Below are 23,825 nucleotides of genomic sequence, written 5' to 3' on the forward strand. Positions count from 1 at the left end.
GCCTGGGGTCTCATTCCCAAGATATTTCATTATGTATATGCAAATATTCCAAAATCCAAAAAAATCTTAAATCTGAGACACTTCTGGCCCCAAGCATTTTGGATAAGGGATATTCAACCTGTAGGTGAATGGACAGGAGTGAGATTGCCAATCGCCCCCCGCCCTGCGCCCCCATACCCTTCTCTGACCTCTGGGGAGGTGAGGACAGTGAGGGCTGGACACCACCTGGTGACCATGAGCTGCACTACAAGCCACCACCACCCCACTCCTTTCTCCCTGCCCCCTACTCCAACTCACACACACACAGACCCACACAGGCACACACACAGTTGATCCCAGCTCTCAGCTCTTTCTCTGGGGCCTCAACCCACTTTGTGCTCACCACCCCAATGCCCTACAATAGTCTTGCAAAGACTGAAGATGGAGACCCCCTCCTTCTGAGTCTCCCTCCTCTATCCCAGAGGAGGAGAAAGGAATCAGACAGCCCTTGGAAGGGAATCAGACAGGTAGGGCTCACATCCTAACCTTGGTGCGTTACTTAACCTCTCCAAATCTTAGGCAACTTGGCTGCAGAATAGACTAATAGTATCTGCTAGAATCATTGTGAGGTTTAAATAAAATGCAAAATGAAACCATTAAGATGGGAGGGCAGAACAGCTACAGGAAGCCAATGGGGTCAAGCCTTGTGTTCTGTAACCTGGTGAGGGCTGCCCTCAGGCTCCGTGCAGAGCCTCCTCCCATCTGTCCTCCCTCCCTTCCTCCCACCTCTCCTCCCCGGGCATTCTCAGACAGCAGTTTTGCTCACCTTTGCAGGGAGTTCACCCCTGCCAGAGGCTCCACCCAATACCTGTTGTGGGTAAGGGTGACGCTGAGCAGAGTCCCCATAGCTCTTCATGGAGTGGCATAGATCCCACCTCCCAGGGCCCCTCTAAGTCCTCCCTCTGCATCCCCTGACCCATTGGTCACCATGTTCTGCCAACCCAGCATCTCTTGAATTCCTCTCCTCACCCAGCCCGGGACACAGCACATCACCCACAGAATAATCCCTATCCACCGTCTCCCCTTGCAGTCATTTCCCTGCTCTCCAGGGGGATCTTTCTACAATGCACTTCTGAGTCACTCTCTTACTGAAAACCTTTCTCTGATTCTCCACTGCCCACAGACTCCACAAAGCCAAACTCCACAACCTGGCATTTAAGGCCCTTCAGGGTCTGGCCTTGCCTCCTCCTCCATTCCTCAGCTCCTCCAGCTGCCAGTCCCTTCCCTTCTCAGGGCCTTTGCAAAAGTGTTTTCTTCTACCAGGAGTGCCTGTCCCCTTTTGCCTGTAGGAAAACAACATCTGCTCATCTTTCAAACTTCATTGTTGTTCTCAGGGTTATGATCCTGCCTGGAGCCCCGTGGCCAGGCACCCCACAGCATTGTCATGGCTTGCATCTGAGTTTAGATCTATCTCTCCAATCAAACTGTGAGACTTTCCAGACCAGGACAAAGACAAAGTTAGCCCTTGGCCCTAGCACGGGGTCCTGCATGATGAGGAAATATCTGTGGTTGTTCCCTCCATTTGGTGAAAAGCAGGGATGTGTCACAGCATGGGCCTCAAAGGAGGGCTGGGCTGGGGACAGACAGCAGATGCAGGGTCAAGGTCCCCTTTGCCCGAAGGGTTGTGGAAGAGGAACATGCGCACACACTCAGGGTCAGGGGTCAGGCATAAGAGCCGCTACATCAGCCCACAGTGACCCTGAGGTCAGCCAGGCGCCATTAGAATAGCCATCTCTTCTCGGTTGTGGGTCACAAACTGACACTCCCACCCCCACCCGGGGACCCACTGGGCCAAGCCTGGGTCCTGTGCTGTGAGAGGACAGAGACAGACTTGGGGAGCCCACAGCAGGAGCTGGGAAGGGGAGGAGCCTGGAGCCCCATAACACTAAGGGAAGCTGGAAACCTGGAGACCATACAGCCAGAGGAGCAGATTCCAAACCCAGACAGGCTAGTGGGGCAGGGGGAGCTGCAGAGGAAGCAGATGGGCTCTGTGGTCCCAAAGGCAAGGCTGGCAATGGCTGATGGTCACAAGATGGCCCTGTCCATCTCCTTCCTTCTCCCACCAAGAAAGGAGACCCCAGTGCCCACCCTCTTAACACATCAACCTTTACTGGCCAGGAAGAGATGAACAGGGAGAGGAGCTCAGAGGGGGGTAGGCAAGTCGGGGACAGGGCCTGGAGACTGTACCAGGCAGAGCCTCTTCGTGGCCCCAACCTGGAGTGTGCCCATTTTGGACTGGGCAGAAGCAAACACTCTCACGCAGAGGAAAGCAGGGGACTAACTCCTCAGATACAACCGGGGCTGGATGTGGTGTGGAGTCTGACTCAGGGGTGCCCCTTCAGCAGGACTCAGAGAAACCGGGATGTGGGACTTCCTGAGACACAGCCAGGCATCATTGCAGCTAGAAACAGAGTTCAGAGGCCCAGGCCGTCACCGTATGGGCACTCATGACCAGGGCAGGCCAGCACTGGGAGGGAGGGTCTAGGACGAGCTCCAGGCTACCTCCTCCAGGCAACCTGCCTGCTTGCCTTAACCTCTCAGTTTTCCCTCTACTCCACAATCTCTGCCAGCCAACATGTCCCATCACTGCTGCATGGCCAGACCTTCTCATCTGCCACCCACCCCTTAACCTCCACGATCTGGCACAGGGCTGGCCCAAGGAGTACCCCAACAGGTCTATGACTTCCCCAGAAGAGGGGCTAGGCACCAAGGGTGGGAGACTCTGGAAGCCATGGAGTTCCAAAGGGCGTTTGCCTCTCCCAGTTCTATTACCCCGCTCCACCCACCCCAAGCACAAAGTCAGAAAACAGCCCCATAGGGGAGAACTGGTAGAAAGAAATAGATTTATTCTCATGTACAAAGCGGTCAGCCCACGGGACCATATACGACAGTTGCACAGAGTCCTAGAAAAACGCATCTCTCTAAAGGCAACTCAGAAAGGTAAGGCAGGTGGACCCCCTCCCCCACCCCGCAACGCACACAGAATGAAACAGAGAAAAAGAGAGAAGCCAGTGGCCAGGCTAACCCAAGAGTCCTGGCCCTATGGGGTCTCCCAAGCCCTAGGGCACAGGTGGATATGGCCTTGAAGAGAGAGCCCTGCCAGGGCTGAGGCCAGGTCTCTCCCTAGCTGCAGGAATGGGGAAGGGGCTCAGGCCAAGGGGTACACTCAGGGGGCCTCTGAGGGACTCAGGGTTGGGCTCTCTGGGCCCTAGGGTGGCAGAAACATTCCACAGCCTCTGCTGGGACTCCGCAGAGCGATAGAGCTATTTTAGACATTGATCTAAAATGGATCTTAGAGCATGGATTGTCTTACCCTCCTGTTTGGCCCAGACAGGGGGAGAGACTTGCCCAGCGTCACACAGGCAGGAGGAAGCATGGCTGGCTCATTCATACCTGGGCCTGTCTCCCAGTGCGGGGATCCCTCCTGCCCATCAAGCCCATCCTGCTTCTTCCCGAGCCCCTTCTCTGCAGAGCACTGAGCTGCCCCTCGGCAGCTTCCTCCTGGGGCCCCTGTATCCCCCAGGTCCCAATCCCACTGTCACTAGAGTGGTGGTCCTCAGGGGGCCTTCGCCCTGCAGCTGTTTCTAGTCCTCCCACAGAACTAAGGACTGTTTCCAAGACGCCACACTCTGCTCACTCAGATGTCTCACCTTCCCCTTCCATGAGGATCCTGGAGACCCCAAGGGATGGGAGTCCTCCAAGGGAAAGGAGCAAAGATCTGGTGGGGCAGGAATGGGGCAAGGAGAAACCATCAAGCTGCAGGGACAAAGAATGGCTTGGGAAAGACTTGCCAAGGTGTGGTCAGAGGCGCAGAGCAGGGCCCACTGCTCATTGGTCACCCTGTGCTCTCAGAGGACAAATCACAAAGTCTCCGTGAGGCTGGAAGTCTTGCTTCCATTATACAGATGAGAAAGCTGAGGCCCAGGAAGGTAGTACTTGTCCAGGGTCACACAGGAAGTCCTGGTCTAGAACACAGGACTCCTGGCTCTGTTCCCAGTGCATCTGCTCAGACCAGTGGAGGGCTGTGGGAGGTGGCCTGGGCAGGGAAGTGTCCCTGGAGGGGATCACTCAGCATCAAGGCTGCAGCAGCCATTGATGGGAGCCCCAGTGCCATCCAGATCAGGCACCTCATACTCCTCATCCAGGAAGTCCAGCGAGTTGTTACTTGGGAGGCCGCGGATGGTGAACTTGTGGGACACCTTGGTCCAGTGCTCACGGTTGGAGGCCACACGCTCGTACAGCTCTGCTGCTTCGGGGAACAGGTCCTGCAACAGCCTGTGGGTGCATGGGGGCAGAGGGCGAGAGGACAGAAATCAGACCATGGGCAGCAAGAAAGACTAGGGCTACACAGCAAATAGAACTTCCACAAGGGCCAGGCACGGTGGCTCATGCCTGTAATCCCAGCGCTCAGGGAGCCAAGGTGTGCGGATCACCTGAAGTCAGGAGTTCAAGACCAGCCTGACCAAAATGGTGAAACCCCATCTCTACTAAAAATACAAAATTAGCCGGGCATGGTGGCGCGTGCCTGTACTCCCAGCTACTCGGGAGGCTGAGGCAGGAGAATCACTTGAACCCAGAACGGGGAGGTTGCAGTGAGACAAGATCATACCATTGCACTCCTCCAGCCTGGGCAACAGAGTGAGACTCCATCTCAAAAAAACAAGAACTTCCACAAGAATGTGAGACAGAGGAGGACACCTAGGAAAGCATGACGGTCTCTTTCCACTGCAGACCAAGGATGAAGTGAAGGACCCACTGAGTGGCACAGCAGGAGACAGTTGTGCCCAGAGGCAAGGGGGTGAATCACTTGGAGCTGGGCCAGGCACATGTGTTTGCTGTGATGTCCCCACTCCAGCCTACCCTCACTGTGCAGGGTGCCAGCTTGTCCCCATGAGCTCACTCACTTGTAGATGGGCATTGCAATGTGCTCCATGAAGCTGATTTGTAGCTCGGGGATATAGGCCTTCTCCCGGTCCATCATCTCCATTGGCCTGTTGCCCATGGCCTTTTCCTGCAGGCATCAAGTCATCAGGTCTGTCCCTCTCATTCCTCCATTGGGTACCAGGGTCAGGCTAGTTCAAGCCCTCCCTGCCCCAGGCCAGGAACCCTCCCCCAACCTGGACATCCTGGGGTCACTCCACACATACCAGGTCTCCTTGGGAGAAGAATTCTTTGTAGATCAGCTCCTGAAAGGCCAACACTCTCATCACATCCTGCACATAGGACACATCCACCCAAGCTCCTCTGACAGCCCGTTCCCAGGAGAGAAAACTGAGGTCCAGGGATTCAGTCCCAGCTCAGGAGCTGTCCCACCAGCCCCAGTCTGGCATGGCGATGGCCCCAGGCAAGGAGTGGCGGGGTTGGGGCCCACCTTCCACCAACCACTGACTTGCTAGGTCTGTTCCCCTTTCTGAGTCTCCATTTGTCACCCTGAGATGGTCTAGGTTTCTGTCTCCCCAGAACACAGCCAGGCTGAGCTGAGCAGAGAGATGGTGTTCAGGCGGCAGGGGGCATCCAGAGCTGGGCAGGGTGGGCAGCCTATGCCTTCCCAGGGAGGACTGCACCTACCGCGATCTTTCTCGTGGTCTTCCAGCCCTTGGTCTGGTCAGAGAGGTCACAGGAGGTCATGAGGAGGCAGAGGAGGAGTCTGTGATGCTGCTTGTTGTTTCGGTCGTAGCCCACTGTTGAGGGGAGGATGGGGTCAAGGAGCGGGGCCCAGCCTCCTTGCCCTTCTGAGGACAAGGCTCCCAGGGCCCAACCCAGAGTGCTGTAGGGAATTGGGCACTCTTGATGGGAGCCAAGGGGCCAGTGCTGGGTCTGCCTGGTGGGGCTGTGCAGTCAGAGAAGGGTTGATGCTGCAGGGGATAGGTCTGCACCCTGGGAATGTTCCCCTGGCAAATCCTTCCCCTGGTTGTTCCTTCCCACCCCCAAGGCCTGGGGCTAACAGCAGTCACCCTCAGCCATCTTCTGGAGATCCTTGAAGATGCGGAGATGGTGGGCCAGGTCCGTGGCCAAGATGATGTCCCGCATCAGATCCAGCATGCGCTGATAGTCCTGGGGCAAGGGCAGGGGTGTCATGGCCTCCTGCTGGACACCCCCACCCATTTGCCCATCCCAGTGAGCCTCCACTCCTTGGCTCCTTCTCCCACCTCCAGCCAGCTCCCAGCTCTCCCCCTCAATCCCCACCCCCACCCCCAACCCCATCACCTTCCGGGAGAAATGATCAAAGATGTTGCAGCCGTGGGTGTTGAGGATGGCGATGGCCTGAGCAAAGTGGTGCCTCTGGGGGGAGAGGAGTGATGGGGTCCCGGCTGGGGCAGAGGGGCTCCCCTCACCACTGACCCCAAGAGAGGAAGCAGAGCCTGGTCCAGCTCCAGCCCCCAGGTCAGCAGAGCAGTCAGAAAGGGGGAGTCAGGGGCCCCAGTTCCCTTTCTGAGCTCTGTTTCAACCCTCTGTGTGACCCAGGGCGAGTCCCTAGACCACTCTGACCCTCAGACTCCTCAGCTGTCACATGCAGGGAGGGACCCAACAACGTAAGCTCTGGGGTCCCTGAAAGCTGGAACATTTTTGAAATGATCCCTTGGAGTCCTAGACACTAAATCATGCAGAATGCATTTGTTTGCTGACAAGGAGAGGCAGTGATGAGGCAAGGGCAATGCCCCTGTTTCCGGATGCTGAATGGCTGTCACTCAGAAGAGGAGCAGCTTATCCCAGGGGGCAAAGGGCAGAACCAGCACTGCCACCAGGCCTCCTGGGAGAGAGACAGAGCACCCCATCTCTGGGGGTGTGCAAGCAGAGGCAGCCTCTGGAGGGGTGTTGTGGGAAGCAGCATAGGGCAAGGTGACTTTGGAAATGTGTCTCCCACTCTGTGGCAAGCCCTGTGCCAAGTGCAGGAAACCCAGAAATGGCTCAGACCTTGTGCATGCGGAGGTAGGCAGACCCAAACCAAACAATCTAAGGTGATGCTAAGTGATGGGAGTGGAGCCCATCCCAAGCTTGGCAGGAGGGGGCTGAATGGGGTGTTCCCAGGCAGCCAAAGGGAAACGCACTGAACACAAATCCTTGCTATCATCTGCACCTGCACCCTTCCAAACCCACTCCAGGAAAATGAGCCAGACATGTCCTAGGTGTGGCTGCAGCTCTCGCAGCCTGTCTGGAGAGCATGGTTTGGGAATAGGGGGAGCTGGGTCATAACTTTGCAAGTCACTGGCCTTAGAGGGGAAAGAGGATGGGGGTGGGACAGAAGAGTGATACCTCCATGACGGAGCCCTCGGAGCTGTAGAGCGCAGCCAGCACAGATTTCTGGAAAAGCCCAGGAAAACTGTGGTCACTCCTCACATCCGGATCCAAGTGCCACTGCTTTAGGCTAAGCAGTGTCCTGCCCTTCCCAACTTTCTCCCCTCCTTCCTATCTCAAAGTCATGGGCAAACCCTGGGGGAACCTCCTCCTGTGTTTAAACTTGGCTCCTGGTCTCACTCGCTCCCACCTGCCTTCAGGCTGGGAGAGGATGAGACTCCCAGACACCCCATGCAGGGTCCCCACTGTGAGCAGGGCAGGGTCTCACCGAGGCCACCTGGAAAGAGTTGTTTGTGCCTCTGTGGTCCAGGTCATGACACATGCAGGAAATAAACAAGGCAAAGATCTCGATGTCCCTGGTTGAGAGGCAGAAAGGAGAAAAAAAAGAGATCAGCCCACAGTCCCCTCCCCAAACCCCCAAGAGGATGACATGACCAGGAGCCACTGGGACAGGAGTTGGAACACCTGGGTTCCCTTCCTGGAAAGAAGCACTGGTTTGGAGCCCAGCAGACCCAGGTTTAAATCAGGCTCAGTCTTCACTGGCTGCTTGACTGTGAGCAAGCCCCTCCTGGAAGATGGGGCTTGCAGCCTTCCCCTCGAGTCCCCTGGGGCTAAGAAGATCCCATGAGGCAGTGTGTGTAAAGTGCCTGACAAACAGGGGGTGCTTCCCTGTCCCAGGGAAGGGGACCCCAGCGGCTGCCAGATGTGGGGGAGATGCAGCCACTCACTCGAGGTAGTTGGTGAGCTCCAGGTTCTTGTAGAGCAGGTAGCAGAAGTGGGAGACAGAAAAGGCATGCATCCAGTTGTGATAGGGGGGATCTCGGTAGCCCTTCTTCACCATCAAACAGAACCTGGGGGAGGGGAGAGGGCAGCAGAGGGGCCTCAGCCTCTCCTCCTCCATCAGGGCCCCACGATGGCAGACTGCATGTCCCTTCCATCCCTGAGGGACCCTCCACAGCTTTCCTTGATGATCCTGTCTTAGCAGGAAGTTCCTATGCACATCTAACTGAAACCTCTGGTTACACACTCTCGGCCTTGCCTCCAGGCCCTGCCTTGCCCCATTTCTTGCCTTTATTGACAGTTCAGTGTCTAGGAATTGCTTCTCACTCATGGATCCTCCCCACCCCCATACGACTGGGTCTCCCCAGTCATCCTTAGAGAGATCCTCTCCAGAATGCCAGGGGCAATGGATGTGACAGTGGAGGAAAGAGGGAGGCGAAGACTGGGGCTGTCTGCATGTGGACGAACCGGGCCAGGGTCGGGCAGTCAATTTTGTAGTTGTTGATGAAATTCATGTCCTGCAGCATGCTCAGGATGGCCTGGAGAGGGCAGAGGGAGGGATCAGAGGGGCTGCCAGTATCAAGATGGGACCCCCGCCTGGGCCCTTCTTCAAGCTCCACACTCAAAATCTGGAGTCTTAGAAACTTAAATCTAAACTAGAGAACCACAAAATAACTGAAGCAACCGTTCTCGGAGCTATGCATTTTTAGAGATCTAAGAACTAAGAACTCTTGAAACCAAGCCCACACAAAATGTTAGAAAAACGGGGTTGGGAGGCATGCAAACCCTGAGGTCACATGCCCTGGGCATGGTTGTTCCAAGACAGCCCTTGGCATCATCCAGTCCAGCCTCTAGCCCCTGGGCAGGCCCCATGGCCTCATGATGGCAGACTACATGCCCCTCCATCTCTGAGGAACCCTCCACAGCCTTCCTTGATGACTCTGTCTTCCCAGGAAGTTCTTGATGCACATTTAACTTAAGCCTCTGGCTACACAAGTGGAGAGCAACTCACCATGGACGTGTCATCCTCGGGCAGGGAACGAGGGGTGTAGGTGAAACTTGCAAAATTGGAGTCAATGGCAGCCACAGGCTGGATTCCATCATGGAGAAGTTTGGTAGACTCATCATCGGACACCTAGAGGAGACCAGCCAGAGCATTAGAAGATAGCCTTCACCCCATCCGGTGTCTCACCCTCAAATTCCCATAGAAGGTGGGGGATCCATCACCCAGAATGCACCACAGTTGGACCACCACGATGTGGACTGTAACTGGGCAGGAAATCACAACCCTCCCCTCACAGCCCTGCAGCCCACCCCGCCTGCCTCCCTGCAGGTGACCACCCTGTATCTGTTACAGCCTAATCTTGGCAAAGATTGAGAACACTCCTTCATGACACCCCCAAACCGTGGCAGCATTTCACACACAGTAACTGTAGCAGTCCTCCTTTTGTGGAGACCTTTCTACTCTAACCTTAACTCTTCCTACTACACTTTTGATCCACCTCACAAGGTCTGGGCCTCTCTGGTTTGGACACAGATGAGAGGAAATGTCCAAATGAACAGCAACTACCATATACATGGAACTAAGCCAGCTTTTCTGATCCAGGGTTGGGAATGGGATAGATTATCAGCAATTAAGACTGCCCAGGACTCCATGGGCATTGTACCTAGGGAAGCCATGAGGACAGGTCCTGAGTGAGCTTCCTAACCCTCAGTAATTCCCAAGATGGGAATTATTCCCTAAACATGGGGAATACCTGGCTGAACCAAATTATTCCCTGGGCTGGTTCCTCTGGCTACTTCCAGCCTTGGGACTCAGCTCAGAAGCAGGTTGGAGGAGAGGTCTCTAAGCAGGGGTGGGAACTGCCCCTAAGGAGGGCAAGAGGCCTGCTATGGCTCTGGGCCTATCCTCTCATCCTCAGTAGAGATAGATCAGGAAGGCCTGCCTGGCCCTGGGTCCCCGGGAATCTGGGAGGAGGACCAAAGGTCTCTGCAAGCCTCACCTTCATGTGGTACATCATCATCTCATTGGCCAGGTGGCTGCGATACTGAGCCTCATTCACTTTTTTGTATAGGAGAGACTAGGGGAAAGAGGGAAAGATGGGGCTCAAGGAAGGTGGCTGTTAAAACTTAGCAATGCCCCAGACTGGGACGAAGGGGTCAGAAAGACACCCCACTTCCTGTCCCATTCTGGCCCCAGTCAAAACCTTCAAGCTCCAGTCCACAGTAAAGACCCCACCCCCACTTTCATCCAGACCCCCGCACCAGCTCCTCCACCTCGTCCTGCCGGCATTTGGTCTGGCCCTTTGCACCGCCCCCCATATCTGATCCAGGCTTCAGTGATGGAGCCTAAGGCCCCTGGCAGGGAAGGAGAAGCAAGGAGGGGATCATGTCAGGGACCTTGGGGCTGGATTCCCAGGCCAGAGCGCCAGCAGGCCTGGACACCGAGACCCAGCACTTCCAAAAAGGCACCCGGCTTGGGCTGAGGCTGCTTCCAGGGAAGAGAGGAGGTTTTGACAACGGGAGCTTCTCATGGTCCCAGGAGGCAGAGTTGACAGGACAGGAAATCGTATCCCCAATTTTTAGATGGGAAACTGAGCCCAGAGGTGGCCAGCGTGTCCTGAAGGCTACACAGCACCCCAGCGGCGGGACTGAGTGCCAGACCGAGGGATCAACCCACAGGGAGAGCTGGAGGAGAAGGGAGGGTCCCTGGTGGGCCCCGCCCCTATCACCAGACACCCCACTCCCACCCCCGCCCTCACATGGGCGATGCTGATGCCACAGTAGATGGAGAAGGCCGTCGCCAGGTCCTCGTCGAACTTGCTGAACCACGGCCCATTGATCTTGTTCACCAGCTCAGCCACACCGATGACCTCTGGGGAAGGGAGAGGGGCAAGGAACCACCGGTGGAGGGAGGGATTGGGTGGAGGGAGGGAACCGGCCGGGACCTGCCCTCGCAGTTTCGGCTGGTGACATCCCAGATATGAAACCTGACTCCCTTCTGCTCCGGGACGCCGAAGGCGGTGGGGAAGTGTTGCCCACCCCGCGCTCGGACCCGCCCTGCCCCGCGCAGGTGCCGCCCCAGCCCCGCCCCTCCGCCCCGGGCAGCCACACGCACCCTGGTTCTCGTTCTTGATGGGGAAGCAGAGGATGTTGCGCGTGCGGAAGCCGGTGCTGTCGTCTACGCCGCGGTAGAAAAGCGGATGGGCATATGCGTCCGGGATGTTCAGGATCTGGCCGGTGGTCGCCACGTGTCCCGCGATGCCCTGATCGGCCGGGATGCGGATCTCGTAGCTCTGCCGGGGAAGAGATGGAGTCGAGAGGAAGAAGTTAGTGACCCGACCACAGAGGGGACTATTAAACGTCGGGCCGCTCCCCAGCGCCCCCGGAGGACTCCCGGACACCCCTAGGGCCACATACTCCCTCCACAGTCGCTCACCTCATCATCCACCACACCCCCATCGAACACCTTGGCCACCAGTTCATTCTGATCCAGCAGGAACACAGAGCAGCTGTGGAGGGAGGGGGTTCGGTCCTCTGGGGCCTGACAACCCCCTCTGATCGCCCTCACTTTCCATAAGGAGGCAAAGGTCGGATTTTTCGAGGCCTGGGAGGAGTGCTCCAAGGTAAGCCACTCTGCTCAGGGCTGGCTGGCTCCAGAAACCTATCCATTCAAGTGTGTTTTTTGGAAGCACCTACTATGTGCCAGGCACTGTGATAGGAGCTGAGGATCCAAAACCAGCCCTGTCCCTGCTGTCATCGGAGCTTACAGTCTAGTGAGGGAGACAGGCATGAAATAAAGGATCCCTCAAAAGGTGATGAGGTCACATAGAAGGCAGAGAAGGGGAAGTGGGTTGGGCAGGAAAGGAGATGATGGGGACTGAAGGCCACAGCCTCTCTCGTCCTGTCCCCTGGACAGAGTCACTCACATCTCTGCGTTGCTGAGGTTTCTGGCCTCTGTGATGATCTCCTGGAGCAGGACAGAGACGTCATCTGGGTGAGGGAGAAGACCAGGCATGAGACCAGGCTGCCAAGCCCTCCCACCTCTCCTCTGCAACTGCCAGCCCCCGTACCCACACACAGCTAGGCATAGAGAACAGTGCACTCACCCAGGTGGGTGAAGAGGTTCTTTGCCACTTGGAGAAGAGCCTGGAATGAAGAAAATGGAGATCATAGGTGGTCAGGGTGCAGGGGTCACCCTATCTAACCCCCTGCCCCCAACAGCATCCGGGTCTTCTCCTTCCTTCCCTAGGGCTCACTGGACAAGCCAGAAACTGTCAGTGTCTAATTATATCATTTGGCTACTAAGTGAAGGAGTAGGGGAATCGCCCCAGTGCAAGTGAGGAGTCTCCTGAGTGAGTGTCTCAGCCGCCTTCACACCAGCTCTAGCTGCCTAGGTGTTGCTGTAGTGCCCAGATTGAGCACTAGAGGGCGATCACATACAGTGCCTGCGGGCAGTGGCGCGGGTCCTGAGCAACTGCAGGCCTCCAAGTCATTAGGTTAGGGAACCACCTGGGGAAGGGCTGCCACCAGTCCAGAAAGACATGGGCATTTCCCTTCTGAATGGGTCTCGGGGGCTGAAAACTGGGCGAGTCAGTGCCCGAGAGAGACTCAAGGCAGGTCACTCACCTGGCACTCACACTTGAGTTTCTGTTCCTTCTGGAAGGCCAGGGTGCTGGTGAGCACGGTGCTGGTGTAGTGGAAGCAGTGCTGGATAACATGTTCGTCCTGGTCGGTGAACCTGGAGGAGGGTGTGGGCTCACTCAGGAGGGAAGGGAAGACCGGCTTCTCTCCCCACTCTCCTTACTTCTGTTCCACCAGAAGCCCACAGGGGTACCCACCTGCCAACTATATAACCACTGCACAGGCCCTTGGAACAGCTTCCCACCCCCATGCCCTGCAGACTGGGGGCTCCCTGAGGGGAGGGCTCCAGTCTGCCTTAGATACTTGAAACCAGAGCCATACCTGCCCCCTCTAATTTGGGATTTACCCAGCCCAAAGCTGGGTCTCCTCCCTCAGACTAGAGACTGCCTGGGCTCAAGCTGGTGTTTTGCTCTTCCCCAGGCATGCCTCCAGCCTTAGGGAGGGGAAGTGGCACTGCCCTGTCTTGTGCAGCTCCTGTCACTACCCCACTCTCCCTGGACTCTGCTGGCCCTGATTCGGTGCCTCCAGAAATCCTAGGGTGGTGGTGTGGAGAGGACTGCTTGCCCTGCTCATGGAGCTAGCTCTGGTGAGACAAGATCAGCCCCAAATCCTGCTTAGGTCATTCAATCTGGCCACCAAATGATTTGTCACTGGGGAGTTGCATGGGGCTGGGTGGACCAATGGTGTGGGTCATGGGAAGAACCTGCCTCAGCCCACATCACGCTGCCCTGAGGCGTCCCTGCCTAAGCCCTTCCCCACTTTTTGGCTGACCTTGGTGCTCTGTCCTTGTGGGGCATCCCCCACTCATGCTTGCCATCCAGTGATTCTGATCTAGATCCCATCCCCACCACCCCGGGTCTGTCTGCACACCTTCCTTACATTTGCAGTCCCTCAGCTAGCCCCACCCACCTCTCACCCCTCAACCCTGGACATCTCTCAACTTCAGCCACACAAAGATCCTCATCATTCTGAGAAAACCTCGGGCTCTTTCACACCTTCACGCTTTTTTTTTCTACACTGTTCCCTCAGCCTAGAATACCCTTCTCACTCTCTTCCCTCTACGCCCTGAAAATGAGCTTCGAGTCTTTTTTTTTTTTTTTTTTTTTTGAGACGGAGTCTCGCTCTGTCGCCCAGGCTAGAGTGCAGTGGCTAGATCTCAGCTCACTGCAAGCTCCGCCTCCCGGGTTTACACCATTCTCCTGCCTCAGCCTCCCGAGTAGCTGGGACTACAGGCGCCCGCCACCTCGCCCGGCTAGTTTTTTGTATTTTTTTTTTTTAGTAGAGACGGGGTTTCACCGTGTTAGCCTGGATGGTCTCGATCTCCTGACCTCGTGATCCGCCCGTCTCAGCCTCCCAAAGTGCTGGGATTACAGGCTTGAGCCACCGCGCCCGGCCGAGCTTCGAGTCTTATGAGATGGGGCCATGACTATATCATCCATGCCCAGTGCAGAGCGTGGTATAGTGGAAACACTTCCGAGAGCTTTGCTAATGTTGTCACTGTATCCTATCCCTGGCCTTGCCACCAGCCCCATCCCACTCACAGCTGAAGGGCTTCTGGAGCCCCTGTTCTCTGGCTACTTAGCTGTATTTCAGGAAGCTTCTCTGCAGTCACTGCACTGAGCTGAGCCCCACCCTGGCTCAGGTAGTCATTCAACACTCACTCCCTGAAATGCGTGGGACCCAGAGATGGCCCTGCCCCTGCCCTGGGCCTCAGGGCTGCCACCAAGGCCCCATCTTGTTTTCCTGCTGATACCACCTCTCCTCCAGCTCTGGGGCCATCCCAGAACCCAATCCCCCAGCCAGCAACGAGAGGTCATGGCCCCTGCTGGACCCCCATTCCCTCTACCTTCCCCTCCCCAAAGGCCTTCCCAAGGCCATCTGGTCAGCACTGGGATAGCAACATTAAGTGCTCAATATTTGTTTGCTGAATGGCATAAATTCTCCCACCATTAGGATGCCTACAAGTTCCAGATGCCACCAATCTCACATTCTCCCTGCCTTAGCGGATTCTGCCTTGCCCCTATCTTCGTTTCCCCAGGCCCACCCAACTGTCAACACAGTTCCATGCTGGTAGGTTCTGCAGCTCAGACCTAGGACTCCTGAATCTCCACCCTACCCCAGCAGACCTCAGGCCCAGGCTCTGACACCTACCTAGTCCCAGGCTCTCTAGTGTCCACCCCCTGCTGGAGCTCCAGGCCCTGAAACCCAGCCTGTTTGCTTAGACTCCAGAGGCCAGCATCCTATCAGCATCTCTTTGCATCAGGACTCAGCCCCTCATCTGTCTACTTCTCCTCACCTATGTGATGCAGCACAAACTTTCGTCCTGCCAGCCCAAGTGTGAACCTGCACCCAGGACAGAAATGGCTCACCAGACACAGCACTATTTCTCCCTGAACTAAGATCCATTTGCAATAAAATTCAGGCACCTACTCCTGTTGATGAGTTGGTGTAGACATGAAATTTATTTATGACACCATTTCTAGACCCCAGGTTTGTCCTCAGTTCTCGAAATATGCTTCCCAACTAAGCCTCCAAGCCTGCTTCTCTGTCCACTGTGCTCTGCCCACCTCTTTTTTTTTTTTTTTTTGTATCATTTTTACTGCTGCCCTGTCAGGGGCTCAAAAGATCCACAGGTTTTCCCAGTCCCCAAGCATATTCCCTTTAGCCACGGTCCACTGTGTTGATGATGTTCTGTGAGTCCCAGAGGGTTCACCCAACCCAGAACGCACCCACCCCTCCATCTAGCAGTTTCTAGCAGTAATGCAAAAACAGGGATGGCAAGGGAGGGAGCCCAATACCCCAAGAGCAGATAATCCAAACTTCAGGAAGTGTGGGAAGAGAAGAGGAACCAGCTTGGACCTCAACATGACTTTCATTCTGTTGCATTAACACACCGTTCAACCCACTGCTGCTGAGACAGTAGCCCCGGTTCAGTACCCTTCCCACATTGTTACCCTAGTGGAGCCCTAGCCAGCCTCTCAGCAACATCTCCTGATCTGCATCGTCCCACAAAGACTCACAAGTCTCCTTCTAGCTTGTTGAAGGCGCAGGCCAAGGCCACCACCTGGTCAGTGGCCCGACTGATGACAGGGACACAGAGCATGGCCTGCAGCTCACAGCCCAACATGCTCTGCAGCTGTTGCACATCCTCCTGCAAAGGGGAGACAAGTCAGGGCAGGGAATGAGCGGGGAGTATGCTTCCCTCCTCCAGCCCTCCATCACATTTTGCAATGGGCGGTTCTAAGGGACTCATGCAAGGCTGGAAGCTCCATGTCATGGAGATGGGATAGTAGAAAGTCCCCAGGTCTTATCTCCCCCATTCCTAGGCTGCTCTGTAACAGAGACCTTGGCTCTGGGGGATGGACAGTGGGGTCTCCCCTTTCCCCTCTGGGTCCTCCAGGCCATCACTTACAGAGGTGAGGTCCTTCAGCTGGATGGACTTCTTGTCTTCCACCACCTGGCCCAGGCATCCTGTCAACTAGGGGGTGAGGAGAGACTGAGTCAGGGCCCAGCACTCCCCAGGTCAGGGGATCTCAACCTGTCCCCACCCTCAAGTCTAGAAGTTTCAAAGAACCCTTCAGTCAGTTCAAATGGTGGGCAGGGTCAGCACTGATGAGCAGAGATGGAGGGGACTCTGGTAGAATCCCTATAGAAGATTCTAGGGTCTTCCCTAACTATGAGAGAGATAAGCAGACTCCATGGATTCTCATCAACAGATTCTAGCAGATCCATATCCAGAACACTCCAACAGAAGTGAGCAGGTCCCAGGTAAGCCTTTCTGTAGATGCTAAGAGATTCTTGCTGATAAAGCCTGATGATCACAGGTTGTGATCCCTGCAGCATTTCTAAGTAGATGCCAAGATCCAGATAATTCCATCGGATTCCAGGAGTCTAGAGGATCCAAATACTCCAGACAGATCCCAGGAGTGTCTACCCGGCCTCAACCGCCCCTGCAGACTCCAATGAGAACACAGACGAGGGACTCACGGGAAAGCTGATCTCTTCCCCGAGCACTTTGTCTCCCATGACCTGAGGAACAGAGTGCAGGGAGCCGGTTAAAGGCAAGGGATTTCCCCCTCGGAGACCCGAGTTCCTCGCCCAGCCCCGACCCAGCTCTACAGTGGACCTGGGCCCTCACCTTGCAAGAAAGCTGGAGACTGTCCTCCGACACCAGCAGGAGGCAGCAGCGGGATGCCCGGGTCTCCTGCTGCAGCTAAGGGAGGGACGAGGGAGGGCGAGGGGGTGACCGCGGATCCGGGCCACCCCGCTCCCCACCTGCTCCCCTCTCCGGGGCTCTTCAGGGGGGTGGAGGAGAGGGGAAGGAGGGACATCGTAATCGGAACTGAGATGGAGGGCTCAAGGGGAAGTCGGTCCCCGGAGGGAGACAGGACGGGGAGGTGGCCGGGAGGGGCGCAGGGACTCACGTATTGGAGCACTTTGAGCTGCAGGGAAGAGGCATCCAGGTCGTAGAGTTCCCCTGCAAGGACCAGGGGCGGGTCAGAGAGAGGGCCCCTCCGTACCTCCGTGCCCGGGTCCCTCGGGCGCCGCTCAGCTTCGCGCCGGGCCAGCCGCCAGCTCCCGGGACCGCCTAACCCGCCCACCTCCCCTCCAAGTTCTGCCCGGCCCCGCCCTCGTGACCTGCCCAGGCCGGGTCCTCACCGCACAGTTGCAGGATCTTTCGGTCGCGGTCGGTGTACGCTGCCCCGCCCTTCTGGTCTTCCACCGCCCCCTCCGGGGGGTTCTGGACGGCTTGGGGAGCCTCGCTGGGCCGGCGCTGCTGCAGGGCCTGCACCCTCCTCAGGGCCACCAAAGTCTGGGACACGCCGAGCGGTTAGCGCGCCGCTCGCCCCACCCTCGCTGCGCTTGCTGCCGCGGGATTCCTGCCTTTGCTCCTGCCGTTCCCTCTGCCTGCTGGGTCCACGGACCCCGTCGCCGTCCCAATCACCTCATCCCTGGACTCTACCTTCCTGAGGGCTCCCCCGGGGGCTCCCACCGCCCCTGGAGCGTCCAGCGGTCCAGGAAGAGGAGGGTACAGTGTCTACCTCCATCTTTAGCCCCTAGATTCTTCCAAGACAAGATGTCAAATTTCTGTCTCTAGCCCCCTCAGGAAGTCGTAAGTCCTTGTTAAAGTCACAAAATCATAAAGTCTCAGGCATGAAAGAGCCTCAGTATCATTATGTGGAGGGTTCTTTCTAAATACAGATGCTCCTGGACTTAGGATGGGGTTGCTTCCCCATAAATCCATCAAAAAGTCAAGAAATTGTAAGTTGGCGACCGTGTGTATTTACAAGGTATTTGACCAGTTTTGTCTCACCACCGCCCTAGGTCAGTCGGTGCTATCATTATTCCCATTTTCAGGTGTGAAACTGAGGCTCAGAGAGGTTTAGTGACTTGCTCAAGGTCACACAGCTCAAAAGCATCAGAGCCAAAGCTAAAACCTAGGTCTGTCCAGCTCCCTGGCCAGAACATCTTCCCACCAGCTGTGATAAGGGTCTTCAGCCTCATGGTACGTGGCCCCGCTCCCACTCACATGCTTCTCCACTGCCTGCAGGCTCCATTCCTCATTGTCACTCAGCTGGCCACAGTGCACCTGGAGGGATGGGAGAAGGGAACTAGCTGTGACCTCTCCCAGTGTCTGTCTCTGCCAAAGTGCCCTCCCCATGCGCAGCACACACGGGTCCCCACCAACACATACACACTCAAGTCTGTGGGCCTCAGTGATAACCTCATCTTTCTGACACCCAGACAGCTCCAGGAAAATCCCCTCCTGTAGGAAGTCTCCTAGGACTAACCCAAAGACGTGAAACTTTTTTGTCTCTGCCTTTTCAATCACTGACTCATCAAGAGCACAGCCCAGGTGTATGGTTTAGGGGATGGAGGGACCTTAGACCCCTCTTCAGCTCCCAGCTTATGGAGTTCTGCGGGTCCTGATTTTACAATTGGTGGTATTAGCTTTAGCCTCCCAGCTCTATCCTTTCTGAGTTAGGGTTTGAGCTGCCCCTAAGTCTTGGATAAAGGAATGGGTTCAGTATGATGCACCTGCCATGGTGAGGATGGATGGGTGAATGAATAAATGGAAAAATGGATTGGTGAAGTGCTTTGCCTTACATGCGATTCTCACCACTGTGATGCAAGCCTCCACCTGGTAGGCAAGACATGGCCAGAAAACTGGAGTGACTTGCCCAAAATTACACAGCAGAAAGTGGCAGAGTGAAGACAGCACCACCCACTCCCTCCCGTTCTCTGCCCACACCTTTCCCCCTCTAGATCCACTCTCTCCACCACCCCCATCATCCTGTCCCTCTCCAAGTTCCCTGTGCCAGTCACCAGGGAACTCAGCCCATCTTTCATACTCTGTGAAGTCCCTTCCCCGACCCCTACTTGGGTGCTTGTAGAGGAAAATGAGAGACAGTGGGGAGGGAGGGTGGCAGCCTAGGGACCCACTACAGGCCCTGCCAGCAAGGCTCCCCACCTGCGTCACTAGCTTCCGGAGCCCACTCAAAGCTGCTCACCACCTGCAGAGCTCCCCACAGTGCCTGCACTGGGGGCCCCTCCTTTCTCCTCCCTCCCCAGTCAGCAGCCAATGCCTGCCTCAGCTCTGGGTCTCCTGCCAGGAGCAGATGGGGAGGAGGAGACCAGCAGGTTCTCGGGAAGCTCACAGTCTGACTGGGGCGGGATGAGTAGGGGGACATGACTGGGAGGAGGTGTGGAGCCTCGTACCTGAGGAAGGAGAGAGAAAACTAGGTGGGTAGCTCAGAGGGGAGGACATTTGGAAGGCTTCCTGCATTGGCATGGGGAAGACAAGTAGACCTTGAAGAGACCAGGACACTGGCAGTAGGTGGTTCAGGGAGACGAGGATCCAGGTAGGGGCGTGGTCCATAGTACCACAGAAAGAAGGGCCTTGAGTGCCAGGCTAAGAAGTTAGACTTTAGCCTGAGAGTACTGGGGAGCCATGGCAGACTTCAGCATCTGAGGGCCACTGTCTATGGGGTGTAGGGTGAATTTGAGGGAGGAAGAAGATTGGAGGCAGGAAAACCTGGAAGAGACCTGGGCTGTCAAGGATGGTGTTGAAACTTAAGCTCTGGATGAGGTTCAATCTGTGACTCCTACGGGACGGCGGGGGCTGGAGGGAGGAGAAGCTGGGGCTATGGTTCATTTGCATATGGCTTATATAAATATGTTGGCATTTTACTGTTAGCACATGGAGGAGGACATAGTTCTTGTTCCTTCCACCTGGTCCTATCTCTCAGAAATAGAGAAGTCTGGGACCCCTCTAGGGTTGTGGGGGCAACCAGTTCCTGGGCTGCCTCGGTCTGCCTGCACTCAGCATGTGCACAAACACACACATGTACACTCTTATGAAGAATGTCAGGCCCTCACACACATGCATTTACACTCACTCACCCATGGAGGTGGTACACACACACACACACACACACGGAACAGTCACAGACACAAAGACATCCATACATCCACCCTTACAGTGTCCACAGCATCCTCACAGGCACATTCATGCCTGTACACAGGAAACTTAGTTCACATACTCAAGAGCCATGCACATGCACCTGGCACCCCCATATACAAACACACACAATCGCCCCAACACACTCATGGCTTTTTGTTCACCAACAGGAACACACACTTGCACCTGCTCTTGCTAATCAAGGCAAGTGTCGGGGGCCCAGTGGGAACACTCAACAGTGTGCATGGTGGCTGTACGAGAGGGTTAAAAACCCAGTACAGCCCCCAGGTCCCTACCCTCACCAGGTTCAAAATGGCTAATGGCATGAACACCCCATTCCTGTGCAGGGAGCTGGTGTGGCTGGTGCAGCTGGGGGAAGAGTGGGCACAAATCAGGCATCAAATGCCAGAGACCAAGGGCCGCCACTCCTCAAAGAGACTTATTATCCCAGGATTAAAGAACAGAGTCAAAGACTCTTTCCACACAAAAAAATCTGCAATCAGGGCACCTTGAGTGGTGAGCTGTAAAGGCCCAGAAGTCAGCCACACAGCCCTGCACCTGGCTGGCATATTCCTCAGAGAGCCCTCGCTAACTGCATCCTTATCGGGCCCCAACATTCCTTTGCAGGACTCCCTCAAGGGGTTTCCTTGCTAGCCCTTGCCATCACATGTGATCCTATCCTTATTTTGCTCATTTGTTTTGCAATATTTTTGTTATTTTTATTCTTTTTAGAGATGGAGTCTCACTCTATTCTGCAGGCCAGATTCGAACTCCTGAGCTCAAGGAATACTCCCACCTAAACCTCCCAAGTAACTGGGGTCATGCTCACTTTAGTGCTTGTCACCAAGGCAGGGCCTGTCTAATCTGTCTTGGTCACTTCTGTGTTCCCAGCACCTAGCACACCATGCCTGGCATACAGTGGGTACTCAAGAAATAGTTGTTCAACTGATGGATGAGTGGGTGGATGGGTAGGTGGATCAGTGGATGAATACTAAGAGCAGAGACTCAGAGAGGGGAATGGGGCTTGTCGAGGAAGAAGCTGGTGACTCGACCTTCCCAAAAGATCAGCCCTGTGGCACTCCATCTACCTTCTGCACCCTCTGCCCTCAGATTCTGGCAGCAGCTGGAAAGTCTGGGGCTGCCTGTGCTGCTTCTGGGAGGCAGTGAGATCCTGTGGGCCAGGGAGCATCTGCCAGACGTGTATGCCTTGGGGAGGGGCATCCTGGGGAAGTGCATTTCCACAGGAGTGGGAAGGTGCAGGCTTGGAGGAGAGGCAGATGTGAATAATCTAAACACCTTTCAAGAGCTCTTCCCTGCCCAGGGTATTTGAGGAAATGAAGGGATGGTTGTTGAAAACTCCTGGCAGCCAGAGCCCAGCTGGCTAGCATACTACTCAATAGCATGCACCCCTATTTCAGCTTCCCCAGGACCACACTCTCCCCTCAGCACACCACCCCTTCCCCCGGCCTCCTTCCTGCCTCGCTCACATTCCTCCTCTGCCTAGAATCCCCTTTCCCTTCTTCCCTGCCTGTGGACCTCCTACCCGTGCCCCAAGGCCCCACACAAATGCTCTCTCCATGGTGAGGCACCACTTGCTGCTCCAGGCTCTGCCATCAGAGCACCTGCTGGCAACAGTATTTCATCTGGCCCGTGGTGGAGAGGGTGTCCCCACCTTCCCCAAGACTGAGAGCTCCCTGAAGGCAGAGTCAGCTCCAGCACCCAGCCTGCCGCAGGATCACAGCAGAGTTCTACTGGGTGAGTTAAGTGTAAGTGATCTGATCCCACCAGCATCCCTGAGACACACACACACACACACACACACACACACACACACACACACACACACACACATTGGCCTCTGGCCCAGCCTGAGCCAAGGTGAGCAGCGGCCATGGCAAGCATTCTGCCCACAAGGGGAGTAACCTTCCAAATGTCTTCCCCTTGCTTCCCTCCTGACCCAGTCCTCACAGCCTCAACCTAAGGAAGTCCTTCTCAGGCACCTGGCACCCCAGGCCTTTTGCCCTTAGCAGAGAAGGAGGTGCTCAACCCAGCCACCGCCTCCCAACCCCCACCTCTGCACATAGCCCCTCATCTCGGTGCCCCTCAAAGCTGGCCAGCCCTGGGAGAGACCGAAAGCAAAGAATAGGGGGAGGCGGCCCCCTGAGAACTCCATGCAACAGCAGCTCCATTCCAGAAGCTGGAAACAGCTTGCGGAGAAACCAAGAAGGGGGAAACAGCTTGCGGAGAAACCAAGCAGCGGCCTCGGCTCCCTCAGTCAAGCAGATGGGTGTGGAGGAGATCCAGCCAAGTACCCCTCCTCTCCTCTCCCCTCTCAGCCATCCCCCACTCCCACCGCCCTCTCCTGCCAGCAGCTCAGAAAGGTCAGGCGCCTGGGAAGCCTTTAATTCCATTTTAATGAGCTGGAGAAGAGTCCCCGGGGAACCAACACCTGCTCATTTATCTGTCCATGCCCCCAAGCCTGCCCTTTACCGGAATGGCAGCCCCCTCGACAAAAGTAGAACCCCAATAATAGCAATTTGGGAAACTCATCCTTTGGTTACTAGGATAGAACAAGAGTTTGAACCCCCACCTCCATACAGGAGAAGAAACTTAAAGAGCCACAGAATCTCACCCCCACAGGCTCTGCACTTCCACAACCCCCTCCGTGGAGCAGAAACCCTGGGAACTCTGCGAGGGGCTGTGGAGGGAGCCTTGCCTGGGTTCCGGGGCTCTGGAAGAGCATCCACCACTTCCCACTAACACTCCTTCCTCAGCCACTCCAGGAAGCCCGCCTAGCTACCTGTCTTCTGCCCAGCCTCAGCCCTGGGTCTGGCTGGCCTGCCCATGGCCTTTCTGTCCTCAAGGCCCCCAGCTCCAGCCACTCCAAATCTCTGGCTAGTTTTCTACACTGTCTCTGTTGGTCAGGCCCTTAGGTCCATCTGTCCCTCTGCAGCCTCTCTCTTCACACCTCACTTGCTTCATGCCCTCCTGGACACGGTCCCCACCCCATCTGGAGGATCCCAAAGAGAAACCAAGGTTAGCGCTGTGTATGCCAATGGCTGGGCCTTCTAACCTCATGGGGGCTGAGAGTCCAGCAGGGGCTTGCACATGCCTCAGAAAGCTGCTGACTGGGCCAATGGCTTCATCCTACCCATTCGAGGTGGGGCAGAAGGCTGGGGTGTGGGAGATGCCCCAACTCCTCCCACCCCCACACCCCTACTTCCCCTCACTCCATCCTCACTTATGGCTCCCATCTCTCTCTCTCACACACACACATACACACACACACATACACACACACACATGCCCCAGACAGGCTCTATCCACCACTCCCTCCCGTGGTCTCCTCTCCCCACATCCCACCACCTAGGCAGGCTCTTACCAAGATGACAGCTGCCACGGCCCCGGCCTCCTTGTCCACTAGCGGTATGACCAGCACTGAGGGGGAGAGGGCAATGAGGTGCTCCTGCAGGGCTGGTGAGGCTCAGAGATACCAAGCCGGGACCCAGGGCGGGGACACAAAGATGTAGACAAAGAGAGGCCAGGACAGAGACACAGAGAGACCCCAAAACCCACAGAAACATAGAGGCGGGTCCTGAGGCAG

General features: G+C 56.1%; 1 protein-coding gene across 16 annotated transcripts in view; it reads right to left on the minus strand.

Moving 5' to 3' along the window:
• Positions 1 to 2,865: 2,865 nt before the first annotated feature.
• The window catches only part of PDE2A (phosphodiesterase 2A), a 99,958-nt gene continuing 78,998 nt past the window's right edge, over positions 2,866 to 23,825 (minus strand). For 9 of the 16 annotated variants that reach the window (XM_074014642.1, XM_065529591.1, XM_045370269.2 and 6 more), the window contains 25 exons: positions 18,290 to 18,349; positions 17,419 to 17,572; positions 17,184 to 17,236; positions 16,898 to 16,972; positions 16,747 to 16,788; positions 16,172 to 16,237; positions 15,780 to 15,910; positions 12,745 to 12,856; positions 12,225 to 12,264; positions 12,045 to 12,108; positions 11,555 to 11,627; positions 11,234 to 11,411; positions 10,878 to 10,990; positions 10,119 to 10,196; positions 9,128 to 9,250; positions 8,584 to 8,654; positions 8,064 to 8,186; positions 7,604 to 7,691; positions 7,294 to 7,341; positions 6,247 to 6,321; positions 5,994 to 6,093; positions 5,608 to 5,720; positions 5,187 to 5,225; positions 4,944 to 5,050; positions 2,866 to 4,314 (listed from right to left, as the gene is read on the minus strand). In XM_074014642.1, coding sequence (XP_073870743.1) covers positions 4,104 to 4,314; positions 4,944 to 5,050; positions 5,187 to 5,225; positions 5,608 to 5,720; positions 5,994 to 6,093; positions 6,247 to 6,321; positions 7,294 to 7,341; positions 7,604 to 7,691; positions 8,064 to 8,186; positions 8,584 to 8,654; positions 9,128 to 9,250; positions 10,119 to 10,196; positions 10,878 to 10,990; positions 11,234 to 11,411; positions 11,555 to 11,627; positions 12,045 to 12,108; positions 12,225 to 12,264; positions 12,745 to 12,856; positions 15,780 to 15,910; positions 16,172 to 16,237; positions 16,747 to 16,785 — 1,992 coding nt within the window. In that variant the 5' untranslated portion in view covers positions 16,786 to 16,788; positions 16,898 to 16,972; positions 17,184 to 17,236; positions 17,419 to 17,572; positions 18,290 to 18,349 and the 3' untranslated portion in view covers positions 2,866 to 4,103. Of the gene's footprint in view, positions 4,315 to 4,943; positions 5,051 to 5,186; positions 5,226 to 5,607; positions 5,721 to 5,993; positions 6,094 to 6,246; positions 6,322 to 7,293; positions 7,342 to 7,603; positions 7,692 to 8,063; positions 8,187 to 8,583; positions 8,655 to 9,127; positions 9,251 to 10,118; positions 10,197 to 10,877; positions 10,991 to 11,233; positions 11,412 to 11,554; positions 11,628 to 12,044; positions 12,109 to 12,224; positions 12,265 to 12,744; positions 12,857 to 15,779; positions 15,911 to 16,171; positions 16,238 to 16,746; positions 16,789 to 16,897; positions 16,973 to 17,183; positions 17,237 to 17,418; positions 17,573 to 18,289; positions 18,350 to 23,603; positions 23,660 to 23,825 lie in introns of all 16 variants that reach the window. The other 7 variants (XM_074014637.1, XM_045370267.2, XM_045370268.2 and 4 more) reach the window with 1 other exon arrangement.

Source organism: Macaca fascicularis, chromosome 14 (assembly GCF_037993035.2).
Source record: "Macaca fascicularis isolate 582-1 chromosome 14, T2T-MFA8v1.1".
Lineage (NCBI taxonomy): Eukaryota > Metazoa > Chordata > Mammalia > Primates > Cercopithecidae > Macaca > Macaca fascicularis.